Raw genomic sequence first — 14,530 nt, 5'->3', positions numbered from 1 at the left:
GTTAAGGTTTTCTAGCTTTAAAAAATAAATTATCCAAATTTCCAAATTAAGCTAAATTAAAATCAAATAGCTCATTTTCAATTTTAATTAGATCCAAACAACACTAATTAAAAATGAATACAAACAATTCAATATTACTAATAGGCTAAACAATTATTATAACTAGAAAGTACATTTCCTGGAGAAAATGTGAGGTGGGCTAGCTGCTGCAGCTGTATGTTACAGCTACTGCGAGAACTATTATGGACCGGGCAATCTCCATGCACCCACCGGCGAAGACCGTGCGTCTCTAGCCCACTCAGGGGCTGAATTGTGGGGTCCGTGGTGTAGATGGTGGCATGGTGGCGAAACTCCGCCCCCCCAGGTCAGAGCTGGTCAAGGACAGTGTACCCCTCTCCGGGCCACCTACCCACCCGGAACCGGTGAAGACCATGTGTCTAGCCCACTCAGGGGCTGAATTGTGGGGCCCGTGGTGTGGATAGTGGCGTGGTGGTGAGACTCTGCCCCCTCAGGTCAGAGCCAGTCGGGGACAGTGTACCCCTCTACGGGCCACCTACCTGACTCCACCAGTGAAGACCGTATGTCTCTAGCCCACTCAGGGGCTGAGTTGTGGGGCCCATGGCGTGGATAGTGGTGTGCTGGTTAGGCTCCGCCCCCTTGGGTCACAGCTAGTCTGGGACAGTACAGTGATCTCCGGGCAATTTCCATGCATCCACCATTGAAGACTGTGTGTCTCTAGCCCACAAAGTGGGTTCTGTGGCATGAATTCAATTTCTCCCCTAGTGTTATAAAATGGATCAAATCTTCTCTTTCTGAGCGAAAACAATGTGTCCTAATATTAGTAAAACAGAATGTGTTTTTCACAAAAACTGCAAGTTAAGATCCTGAACCTGATGTGATTGTGGCAGGGAGAAAATTACTAGTAGTGAATGAGTATAAATATTTAGGCATCGTAATAGATTCGCAACTCACATTTAAAACTCAAATCAAAAAGGTTGTAAACAAAGTCAAATTCAATTTAGCTAATTTCCGATACAAAAGAAATAACCTGACAACAGAAGCTTCCAAATTGTACCTATATGCAATGATTCTCTCTCACATAAACTACTGCTTCACTAGCTGGTCACAGACAGCCAAAACCACCCTAGAATCAGTGGAAAGACTATAAGCAGGCCCTAAAATCACTGGATAAAAAAGCAAACACCCATCATCATTCTAACATAAAAAAACACAGTTTCTTGAATTGGGAGAACATGATTAAGTTACCTGATGTCACACTAGTCTATAAGATCTTTCATGGCTTGGCCCCCCCTCCGCTCAGCGAGTTCATCACACATCAAAATACATCCACAAGAGCTACAACTAGAGGGGACTGCAAAATTCCATACAGAAAAACAATTTGCAGTCAGCTTTTCTTAAAGAGCAGCACACACATGGAACACCCTACCTACTAGGGGTGTGCCGGGAGCCTACTATTTGTATTTGACAGCTAATTATTCGGATTCATATTCGGAAGTGGGCGGGGCTTAAAACGTAAGTCGGTTCAAAACGGTTTAAACTGAGAAACGTCATTTCTTTAGCCTAATATTAATTGGCATTGCAATTGCTGTGCTTTCAACACACCAGAATTGCTGTTTATATATGATTATTATCATTAATTATGAAGTATAATTCCTCCTCATCGTCATCCTGTATGTTTTTATTTTAACAAACTATGAAGTGTCAGAACCCCACCACCATCCTTAAAGGACAATGCTCGTTTTTGACAACCTGGACCTTATTTACGACATATTATAAGACGTTTGACTCACCGAGATCACTGTGTAGTTCGGAGGCATGTAGAAGAAATTTAAAATCCAGCGCGAGCCAGTATATCCATGTAATGGCGGTGGTCGGTGCACTCTATTTCTACTCTATAAAAATCTATTTTCTGCCGCGAAACGGTTGTTTTCATCAATCTGTCTTGATGAATCGCTAGTTGTGCTTACATAGAGCATAGGCCTGTTGTGGTATTTCCCATGCCTCTGTAATATGATTTTTAGAAACGTCTTTAGACACGAAATAGCTTCCTCACTTGCTCCAGCACGCATGCGCACAGCGTGCTGGAGCAACGATTGCGCGCTGTGTGCATTAGTGCTGGAGCAAGTGAGGAAGCTATTTCGTTTCGAACAGGCCTATGCTCTATGTAAGCACAACTACACTGAGCTAACAAGCTAGCTACCGGTCCTCCTCTGCTCAAACAAACGCTACAGTTCACATAGGCTATTGCAGCAGGTAGGCTACGACAAGAAAACAAAATCCAATAACTGTCTCAATAAACCAGTTAACTAGGGACAAAAGTCCTCGGTGCTGCTTACGTTCGTTGCCTGCCTACTATCTGGCTCCTCACAGCGCTCCAAACTTTCTCTCCCTCTCTGCGTTGTCTAGACGTCTAGACAGAAAGCAGGTGCGAGACTGCAAGCGTGTGTGCCTGTCTCTCCCTCCCTCGTCGTGTCATGTCAACAAGGAGACAGAACGTGCGCGTATCACTCGTTCATACAGTGTTTGACTGTTCTCCCCCCTCCCGAATATTTTTTACTATATTCGTATGAATTTACTATTCGGGAAAAAGCTAATTTGTGCTCATCCGAATACCGTATTCGTATTCGGGCACACCCCTACTACCTACAGAACTTAGGAACATTACAAACATGAACACCTTCACAAAATCTATAAAGCAATGGTTACTAGACAGTCAAACATGCAATCACTTATAATTTTATATCGTAATTTTATATTTGTACCGAATTAGCTATTATGTATGAACAAACTGTTATTTGCACTCGTGTTTATGTTTATCGTGTTTTTATGTTGGGACTACAGATGTAAATTAGCCCTGCTGGCTAAATCTGGTACATTTACATGACTTGAACATGTTAATTAATGTGTACTGTCCCCTTACAAATGAAGAAATTCAATAGTGGCATGGTGGCTCCGCTCCGCTCCTTTTGGTCATAGCCAGTCAGGAACGGTGTACTCCTCTCCGGGCTACCCACCGGCCCCCACCAGTGAAGATCATGTGTCTCTATTCCACTTTGGCTGAGTTCTGTGCTACCACATTAGTTATAAAAGGGTGCCTGTACCTTTAAGAGAGGCTGAACATGCACACAAATTCAAAAAAAGCAACAGCTGCCACCACTCTAAACCCAACTGACACTCTGATCCTAGACATGGTCCGCTTCAGACAGCTCTATCGCGAAAACTATAAATGTTACAGCTTATATATTGACACCATAGGAATCCTGAGAACTTGCAGAACATTTCACATTATGTATAATATGTCCGTATAGCTTAAACACTATAGGAATGGCGACAAGTTTGAAAAAGGGTAAAAATGCAAAATTAGCAGCTCAAAAGTTAGTGCGGCACCATTCGTTTCAATGGGGAGCGCAGTTGCCGAACAAATCGTCATACCGTCATAACTATAAGTCACACAGCTTAGATACTTAAATTGTACGAATCAGCACAGTTGTGTGAATGTTTTGATGTGTGTGAGCTTTCAAAACTGTAGGAATGCCAGCAGTTTACAAAATGTGTGAATATTTTCAAAGCAACAGCTGCCACCACTCTAAAAACATAATGATACTGAACATTCCACCAGCAGTTTCAATGGCACAAAAATTACTATTAAAAGTTAAATTTATAAAAAACTATAAAAAACTATAAAAAATCTGAATACATCCGTGAAACAGCTAAAGATGAACATTTTAAAGTTTCTAGCACAAAGTATGAAGAAGTTGTTAAGGGCCAAAAAACTGAGGAGAATAATAAAGAAAGAAATAGTGGGAATATCACAAGTTGGGCTAGCTTTTACAAGCGGCCACAGAACTGACGACTGGAGCAGAGCCCAGGATCCCCGCAGCCCGGCTGAGCGATCCACGGAGTCAGCCCGGCTGACCCGAAGCTTTTTGTTGCTTTGGTTTTTTCTGTTTTTGACATAAATAAACGCGCCCAGGCGCTAACCTGCCAATCGACTGGACCTCCCTCTCTGCTACACTCGGGTCTCACTCACGGTGTCCCACAATATATATATATTAATCTCGTTCACCTTTGATTCTTAATACATTTGTTATAAATAAATCATAAGAGGTAAGGAGGGGAAAAAAAGAAAAGGAAAAAAATATTCACCTACCTTACCCTGAAAAGTATATCCTGGCTCCGTGTGATTCACTTCTTGTGTTAACCATCTCTCTCTGTAGTCAAACCTTGTCTTCTGGTGATCTGGTCCACCCCCTTGATATTAGTGTTACCATTACACTTGCCTTATAGGTCAGATCCTGTCCCAACCCCAACCCTTATTCTAACCCCAATCCACACTCCTTCCCTTATAGGTCAGATCCTATCCCAACCCCAACCCTTATTCTAACCCCAACTCACACTAGGGCTGGGACTTTTGCCCCAAAATCATATTCGAAGTTTGTTTATTTATTAATAATAATATTCGAATATTCTGTCCACTAGTGGGCATTGTATCATAGGCAATATCGATAAGCAATGATGTTTTCAGAAGCAAATACAACACACAATGTCAACAACCGTTCTTTTAATTTATGTCAGACCCTGGCTTGAACAGTAGGTTTTCACTGTTTGACAAAAATAAATAAAAAATAAGCCAGTCAGGCTAGGTACTGAAAGACAAATACAAGATAAATAAAGGTAGTAGGATGTATATCCCATTAATCAAACATGTAGCCTAGGCTAAATCAGAACTTCTGGCTATCTGGCTGCAGTATGTAAGACTCAACAACCCTCGTCAACCAGGAGCCGGTTGCACCAGTCATTACTAAGTGGTGACTAGGCCTAGTTGCACCACTCACGAGTTCCTAGTAACAACTAAATATTGACACCACCCTGGGAGGTGGTGTAAGTGATGACTAGTGCGAGGAAGTAGCGTCTTCAACTCTGCTATTAGGACGGAGGTGGGCTGAAACATTGTAGCTAAATCTGTCGGTGGAAAAAAAAATTTTTTTTAGCAGATGTCTTAGTTATATCAAGATTAAGCTAACTATTGGCACCGCTGTGCTTATTGGTGTCATATTTAATAAGTTTGAGTAATTTCACGATCGAGCTAGCTAACCACCTTTAGCTCAATTGGCTCAGTTGCTGGTTAGCGATGAGAGGGGGAGTCCCAGCCGAGTTGATAACCCTCCGTTGCGGGTTGGGGGGATGCAACGGTCGGCTGGGATCCTGCCTCATAGTTAACCAGCAACTGGTCAGTGGACTGTACCAGGCAGCCTACGTTATGTCTGAATCAAAGGTTATCAAACAAGCTTGGGAACTAGCTGGCTAGGATAATTTAAGCATAACAATCCAACGGCTAACTCCCCCAAAAGAACCCCTCCACTGCACAAGCACCAACCCCAATAATAATAATAATAAGCACAAGCTACCGAGTGCAACGTTAGCCTTGCTAACGGAGATAATGAATTTGGAGGAGAGTGTTGCAGCTGGTGCTAAACGAGGCAAAGGAAGAATATTTTGTGGACTATTATCACAGCCATTTCACAGTTGGGATTATACAGAAAGGTGAGGATCGAGCCTGTGTTGGATGACCAACTCAAATGCCTGGCTAGCTCAATATTGTTGTAAGACGGAGCCCGTCGCTTTCACTGGATGACTCGTGAAGCATGCTACATTTATCTCGCATACTAAACATGTTTTCGTGGAGTAGTACAGGTATGTACTAAATCGCATGTAGTAGGCAAGTTGCAGTATGTACTATATAGTATGTCATATGGACATTCGGACACGGCCCAAGCTCCTTGGTAAGGGCTGGGTAAGGGCGATCAACCTCCTTGTTTACATTTTTACTTGCTTACCGATTGGCTATTTGGATCCTGCCGTCACAGTCATACAACGACTATTTTTTAGTAACTAGTTAGTAGTTACTAGTTAAGACAACGCCTAAATTGCCGTGGTGCAACCGAAATTAGACACCAACTAATATGCGACTAACTAGTAGCAACTAAGAGTTTAGTCAGTGTTTAGGCGTGACTAAATGCTTGGGTTTAGTCACAAGATAAGACAAACTGGTGCAACCCAGTCCAGGGGTATAGATTTCGATCTCCTCCAGCGTGGTTGTGGGCGTTGGCGAGGCCATTGTTCTGCTAACTAAGTGCTAACTAACGTCTCCTCCTACAGGAGCCCAGGTGTCCAATAGCCTTGCTAATGAGCTCGCGATTGCAACTTCACCAGGCGTGAAAAACCCTCTGAATCTGAATCAAAAGCAACGTTTGCTAGCCAAAACATTTACAAAAAATTATGCCTATAACAGGTTCGAATATTAAGGGCTGCCTAATATTCGTTCGAATACCAGTATTTCTGTCAATATTCGAATTATATTCGAATCCCGAAGTTCGGACTCCCAGCCCTAACTCACACTAGGGACTGGAAGAAGGACACCAAAATCAACCCGCCGATCTCCACTGCACAAGTAGAGTAGCGGTGAAAGCATTGGACTCCCACCCAGGAGATCGGGGTTCAAGACCCGATGGGGATGATTTATGGGACTATACCCCAAACCTCCACATGTTCATTCTTTCACTCTGATCTTTACCCCTTGCCTCATAGGTCAGATCCTGTCCCAACCCCCTACCCTTATTCTAACCCCAACCCACACTAGGGACTGAAAGAATCCCGCTCTTATTGTGCTGGATTAGCATTGGAAGCATTGGAACTGATGTGTCCAGGTGACAAGACCTATCTTAATTTATCAGACATTATTTCATGTCATTTCAATTCACAGCTATTTCAGTGGCATGACTAGCTTCCGTCCAACCAGTCTTGAACAGAAACAAGCCAGCCACGCACATAAGCCAGGCTGGACCTGGCCTGGTTTATATATATATATATATATATATATATATATATATATACACACACATATATATATATATATATACTGTATCAAAACTGTACAGCAGAAAATCGATACAGTATCGCAGAAAGAAATATTGTGATGTATTGCTCTCGATTTTATTGCACAGCCCTAGTGTGCTTGTGTGTGTGTGGTTGTGTGTGTATTTCTTCCTGTCTACAGTCTGCACATCCCCTCTCCTAATCCAATCACCACATAAACCAGCACTGACCTTGAGGTAGAACGAGATTCACTCACACAGACAAAACCACACACACAAGCAAGCAGAAACGTACACACACACACACACACAGACACACACAAGCAAGCAGGAACGTACACACACATACACACACACTCGCTAAAGGCTTGAATGCTCACAGTTCAATGTTGCCCATGTAAGCAATGTATTGGCCCAAAATATCAGACTGTATTTATGTGCTTGTAAGGAAACAGAGAGAGAGAGATCTGTCCTTTGCTGTTGCTGCTACAGTATATCAACAACCGATCATTTGTTTTGTCTTGTAGTAGCCTGTTTCTTTGCTCTTTCTAATTAATGTTGCTTTTCAATGTCCAAACACTTGCTTTGGCAATATGTTTGTGTTACATCATGCCAATAAAGCCAATTGAATTGAATTGAATTTGAGAGAGAGAAAGAGAGACAGACAGAGAGAGGGAGAGAGAGAGTTCATGAACTTATGTCTGAGAGTGTGTTGGACTGTGTAGTTCTGGGTGCCTCTCACCCAGACCAGAACGATAACAAGATAATGATAGCTTGACAGGCTGTAAGCTATGATAACAAATGCTCATGAAGATCAATGTTCAATTGAAGGCTGAGCTGCTGCCAGGCGGGACTGAGGTCACTCTACCCAGCGCTTCAACTTCACTGGCAGCTCAACTATACTCTGCCACATGCAGTCTACAAACACTAGTTTATTAAGCCTATCAGGTCATCCTACTGTACATAAACGTGTCAACAAAGGAATGCATAGCTGCTAACTGCATTTAATATAAATACAATTTAAAGGACCACCTATTAATTTTGACCATGGTCTGGGGTGTTGGGATGAGCTGGGCCTAGCAGTGTTGAGTTGCGTCAGCTATCAACGCAGTGAGATCTTAGCACATTTCAATCTATATGTTAATGCTACCATATAGGTGATGAGTCAATCTACAATAGACATGCGTTTACCAGAGCATGAAATTGGGATGACAAACAAAAACAGGATCTGGAAGACAGCGTCTGCCTCAACTCAGAAACTCGACCATCTGAAGGCGATTGCTTTGTCAAGGAGATTTGGCTTTTCTCTTGGTATTATTAGTGTATTTTGATCATTTTGGCTGCTAGGCTGTGAGTCTATCAGGCAGGGCTGACACTAAGAGGAGATGTTGAAAGGAGATCTGAGGCTAAAAGGAGATGGTGAAAGGAGATCTCAGGTGCTAGCCGGTCCTGGCATGACTCTGGACAGAGGTTGGATAATCAAAGGTTTCGCCTCACCAGCAGAGGTCACGGCATCTGCACTGAAGCGCCGCCAGGAAGTCTGTCAGAGCCAACGAGCTGGGACAGGAAGTGCTTAGTCAGGAAGCCGGCCCAGGAGAGCTGGCATCTCCTCATGACACACAATCTGAACACGCACTCGCGCACGCACGCACACACAGTGACACTCGCACACAACACATGACATTGAGACTACGGATGGGTCCAATTAATCGATTTTTAGTCACTAATTGATTTAGGTCAAATTGTGGTCTTTTTTTTTTTTTCATTCAAGTAAACATGTCCTTTAAAAAATATTTAAATTGAACTAATGTCATGCATCATCTGTTCTGTAGCACTATATTGATTGGAATTGGGGCTAAATTACAGCATTAAAATCAATGGAATTGTGGACCTTACGTTTTTTCATACAATAAACACTTCTTAAAACATTGGAATCAAATCTTTCAAATGTCGGCCAAAAAACTATTAATCGTTCATGCCACCCACTGATTATTCGACTGAAAAATGTGAGGCGTGCACATCCCTAATTGAGACTCAACACTGAGACATGCATGGTAAAAAATTACACTAACTGTTCTACACGCAAACATCCCTGCATTCCCTGGACTGAACAAATATGTCACAAAGGACCTTGTTAGAGAGTACTGGCCTGATATTCAACAGGATCTTATTAGAGAGGACTGGTCTGATATTCAACAGACAAAGTAACAATATCAGGTCTAGTCTGGGGCGACGCTGACAAAGACACACCCAGGGGTATGAGAGGTCAGAGCTCATATCTTCATTACCCCCTTTCATACAAGAACACAAGGAAACAGATAATGAAATACTCCAAAGGCATGCTTATCGTCAAATCTGTCTTGTGTAGCAGTAAACCCAATGTGGAGTGATTTGATATGCTTGACGAGAAGGCCAGCAGGGACACCAGAGATCTACTGGAGGGGCATCATATTTCCATCTCATAGCATCACAGGATTGTTCCAGACCCACTGATGGAAAGCTGAACAGAACTTGTGGATTCAACTGAAAAAGCAGGACATTAATAGCTTGTTGGTGCATGGGTTACAAGATCAGAGAATATTCACAAACCTCCCATTAACATGAATTTACTGGGAATTAATGGGAAGTAACAGGGATAAACTGGAAACATCAATTTCCAGTTTATTCCTGTTAATTCCCATTAATTCCCATAAATTTCCATTGGGAATTTTGGTAAGTTAGTGAATTTTACTGAATTTTACAACTCGATGACTGTGTAATAGCCTACCTGGCAAAACAGTTTCCTAAGTTGTCCTCTGCAGTCAGTTTGATCTGAACACACTCAGAATTAACTTCTGACCGTGTCTAAATGTCTATATACAGTGCATCTGGAAAGTAGCTTAATCACCACAATTTACCACAGGTGGACTCCAATCAAGTTGTAGAAACATCTCAAGGATGATGAGTGGAAACAGCATTCACCTGAGCTCAATTTTGAGTGGCATAGCAAAGGGAGTGAATACTTATATGTGATATTTTAGTTTTGTATTGGGGAGGAGGAGGCTATGGCTAATAGCCTCTCGTAGCTAGCTACCATAGCTAGCTAACATTCAGCTAACCTAGCCACCTGTTGATGTCATTCGGCTAGCTTATTCTTGAAGCCTACTCTTTTGCCTATTCTAGCAGCGTTCCGAAAATCATAACACCGATTTGCGGAGGCAATTTGGCGTTGTATGCCTCCACAGCTTGCTTGCAAATGCGCGATCAGATAAAAGTGAGATAAACTTTACACTTGGTCCTGTGCTGCTTTATAACCAGAATCAGAATTTGTTAACATGTAGTCTATTGCCATGTAGATAACGCGATAACATAGCCTACTAGGAATTTGCTTTGGGCATGGTGCATAATCATAGTAGCCTACAGTGGGCTATGTTGAAAAACTGCATGACAATAAACAAATTCTGATTAAAGAAGCACAGGACCAAGCCTAACGTTTATCTTAGCCTACTCTAATCGCGCATTTGCAGACAAGCCGTGGAGGCATATAAGCTACACAAAAGAGCTGTTCAAGGCAAACGTCTAATGTTAAAGATGAAAGTAAGCGCTCTCTTGTGCTGCGTTCTATTGTACTCGGGACTCGGAAAGATCCGACCTCCGACACGGAAAAGTGCAATAGAACGGTCACTTAAGTCAGACTTCCAAGTCGGGAACTTGGGTGACATCCACTAGGTCCGATAAACACACCTGACGTCAGTAGCACAATGGCGGCGCACACACAACACGTTGTGAACGGTAAGCAGAATTTTCATTTTCATCAATTTTTAATTTATCTTGCCACGCTTGGTGTTTTCGAACGACTTTGTAGCATTTGTAACAACTTTGTAGCTTTCATGTCCATTCCCATTGAGTTGAGCATGTGGTACTAGCCTCTTTGCTGTGGGTGTCCATGTTTTCCCGAGCAGGTGCCATAGAACGGATTTAGATTGGAGGTCGGAACTACTGACGTGGCAGTGACACATAACTATCGACCTCCGACGTGCAATGAAACGCAGCATTATTGTAGGCTTGTCGGTGTTACCGGTAACACTGATGTCATGGGTTTATTAGTTGGTAGGAAAAAATCCACACCGTGACATCCCTACAAACATGTCTAAAAAACGTTTTACTTTGTCAATCTACTGTGTGTAGATTGATGAGAAAAAATGAATTCAATCAATTTTGGAATAAGGTTGTAACAACAAAACGTGGAAACTATGAAGGGGTGTGAGTACTTTCCGGATGCACAGTAGCCTACAGGACGACATCCATGAGGTCCTCAACTTGAATGCACATCTCGTATATATTCATTCCATTACAACTGAATGATGAACCAAAACAAAGAAAGCAATAATTGCTAGTCAATAGCGTGTGGTGTGTAAGGGCCTGTCAGAGCCCTCGGTCTGGGGGGGGGGCCGTACATGAGCAGCAACCGGGGGTCCTGGTTTCCTAGGAGAGAGGCCTCTCACTGGGGGCAACAGACATGTCTGCCAGGGTTTGTTGCTCGGCGGTAGAATGGCTGCACTTGTCACAAGGACTAAAGCCAGGCCAGCCCCTCAGCGCAGAGAAGCCCAGGCCTCCGAGTCAAGGGTGGACAGGAATGCCTTAAATAGGCCGTTACATAAAACTCTCAGCAGCCTCCTGTGACGAGAGGCCAAAACGAAAGGCACAGAGGACCTGCTGCTGATCTGACATGTAGAGAAACCATCTGAAAGCCAAGCATGGAAGACTTTAATCATGTCAGCCTTAGGGAAATTCACCATGGTTTACCATATCGCTACCATGGTTTATCTATGGAACTTCATGGTACTGTATAATTACTATACTCCCAGCCATGGTACTACCATGGCTATACTGTCTCTTTAGTCTTATAGTACTAGCTCCACCTAGAGTGTGTATTGTTTTGACTCTGAACAGCCAAGCAGTGACAGAGTTTACCAACAAAATCCTGATAAATCAGCTCACATCCACTACTGAGTCTGCCACTGAAATTAACAAAGTAGACATTGCACTGTTTATCACAGCTTACCCTCAAATGCTTACCCTCACACATGATAAAGGCAAATTGAAAAGAAAGAGAAAAAAAATACAACAAACCTCTCTCAACCAGAAAACATCCTACCAGCACCAGGCCTAACCCTGTGACCTGCCCCAGATATTAACCCAGCCTCCAGATGTGGGATTACTACACCACCGCATCCAGCTCCACATGCTTCCATAATGAGGCATCCCCAAATGACCCAGGAGTCCGCCATGTCTGTCTCTTTCTCTCTCCAGGAGTCTGCCCTGTCTCTCTCTCTCTATGACTGCCCCATCTGTCTGTCTCCCTTTCTATGAATCTGCCCTGTCTGTTTCTCTCACTCTCTTGGAGTCTGCCCCGTCTGTCTCTCCAGGAGTCTGCCCCGTCTGTCTCTCCAAGAGTCTGCCCCGTCTGTCTCTCCAAGAGTCTGCCCCGTCTGTCTCTCCAAGAGTCTGCCCCGTCTGTCTCTCCAAGAGTCTGCCCCGTCTGTCTCTCATCTGGGAGAGGCTTTAGAGGCTTCATTTTAAAAGCCAAATAAAAATCAAATCTGAGACTTTTTTCCAGTATTCCCCTTCCAGCTCAACCTCAGTCGCAATTCTGGGGATGGCGAGGCCAATAATAACACATGCGTTTATCACCATTACATGATAAAAAGCCGTGATTAACATAAGTGGGCAGTTACCAGACCGGAATACGGCTGACAGTCGGCCTGATGTCTTATGAGGTCTTGTGTGTTATATGTTACTATAAGTTCATTATTATCATGTCAAAGCAAAACATCGCAAATGTTTTAAACACAGATCGCTTGGCTTTATTTTCACGTCCCCTTAACTTTCCCCTGCTCCTCACGTCTACTGAAATATGCACCAGTCACGACCTGGTCGTTCATGAGGCTGCCTGATCTGAAAGAATTTAACTCTTTCTCTGCAACAATGTCGCTATTGTGGCCACTGGATTCTTGTATAGCAGCTTCAATTCTCTCCGTGTGGTCTATGCAAGTTCAGTGCAAACTTTACTGAAGCACTAAATGCATGACAGTTACTAATGACAATTGATGCTACAGAAACGTTACGGGCCACAAGTAGCCTGTGTTTAAGGCAAGTTTGATCGGCCTGGCTAAGTAGCTTGAATTTGCAAGAGACCAAGAACGGACAAAAATCAACAGAAATGTTGCGCTATACTGTACCATTTTGATCCGATGTTTCGCGGCACAAAGGAGTACCGATATAACTCCCTTTGCATCGGACTTCCGTTCGCCATCAAAATGTTGGCTGAATTGTCACATATCTCCAGTTTTCCCTTCCTTCCCCTCCGTCTTTTTTCGCCGTGCTAGCATTCGGACTGACAAAAATGCAGAGGCTTCTTTTGCAGAAGGAATTGGTGATTGGAGCTGGGGGATCATATGGGCTTTTTGTCAGACGTTTTAAAGGGACATGCTACTGTAATAAGTCGTGTCCAACAACGCAAATGTTTATTCGCGGATCTTTATTTGGGGATTTTAGCAAACAATAGGGTTGCCGGACCGACGTGCAAATCCGCGCAAATGGGAGTTCACTGTGCGCGTCTTCCAGGTGACCGCGCTGTCGCTGCGCTCCTGAGGTGATGACGTAGTGACACGTTCATCATCATGGTGCTTCCTGAATCCTGCAGCAGGACATCCCAGGTTCTTTTTACAGTGAAAATGTATTTTGTTCCGTATCGCCTTTTCATTGTCAGTGCCAAGAAAGAGGCATTCATGTGATTTAGGGGTCGGTGGGACTAAACAGGTTGAACTCGGACTAAAGGTTTCATTATCCTCCTGAACCCCACTTGACATCTACGCCAGAAGCCGAGTCACAAACTAACGCAGTACTCAAACAAGCACCCAAAAAGTCAGGCTACTCACTATGTAAGCTTTTGTATGTAACATAACTGTAACTGCAGTTCTAATTCTGAAAGTAATAGTACTCAAATCTGAGAGATTAATTAACAGGCCGCTTCACAACTTAAGATTTCTTGGAACCAGAAGTGTAGCCTAAACTCTAAAGTTTGGGACGGCCTCCCTCTCACATTCTGAAATAAGATTCTTTTTTTTTTAAGAATCTAGAAAAGGCAAAGCAGCTGTAGTCTACTATTAAAAATATACATTTCCTAAAACCAAACCTACACCCCTGCTTGGAATCCACAAGCCCCAGCATCTCTTGAGAGAACAGGGTTCAAATACCACCACAGCTTTTAACTGTATGCAAATATTGTCAAGAACGGGACCGCAATTTCATTTAGTTCTAAGCCTGATTAATAATTGAATGCATTTGCTTTCCCCCTGCTCTGGTTCAAACGGAGTGGGCTTCAGGGAGTGGAATTAAGAGTCATACATTATTCTGTTTCTTCAAACTGCATTAGCTCTAATTAAGAAAATTAATATTGTCTTATAATCAGCGGTGGTTTGGCCACTTGTGTTCATTATTGTAGACTGACTGACACACCATTCAGTGTTTTCCTCCTTAGTGGAATAGATCTAAAAAAGAAAAAGATTGTATGCGTAAGTCAAGAATTTATTTCTGATGTCAAAAGACAAAAGAGTGAACCTTGTGAACATGTAGGAAACATCTGCAATTCC

At 42.9% G+C, this 14,530-nt stretch overlaps 1 protein-coding gene across 1 annotated transcript in view; it reads right to left on the bottom strand.

Annotated features, from left to right (window-relative positions):
- The window catches only part of zbtb47b (zinc finger and BTB domain containing 47b), a 78,620-nt gene extending 65,362 nt beyond the window's left edge, over window positions 1-13,258 (bottom strand). Inside the window, exon 1 of the mRNA XM_084459061.1 lies at window positions 13,118-13,258. Coding sequence (XP_084315187.1) covers window positions 13,118-13,120 — 3 coding nt within the window. The 5' untranslated portion in view covers window positions 13,121-13,258. The remainder of the gene's footprint in view (window positions 1-13,117) is intronic.
- Between the last annotated feature and the right edge of the window lie 1,272 nt (window positions 13,259-14,530).

The sequence above is a fragment of the Borostomias antarcticus genome (genome assembly GCF_949987555.1).
Source record: "Borostomias antarcticus genome assembly, chromosome: 2".
Taxonomy (NCBI): domain Eukaryota; kingdom Metazoa; phylum Chordata; class Actinopteri; order Stomiiformes; family Stomiidae; genus Borostomias; species Borostomias antarcticus.
The sequence above is the reverse complement of the archived record's forward strand: the minus strand, read 5'-3'. Positions and strand labels throughout refer to the sequence as shown.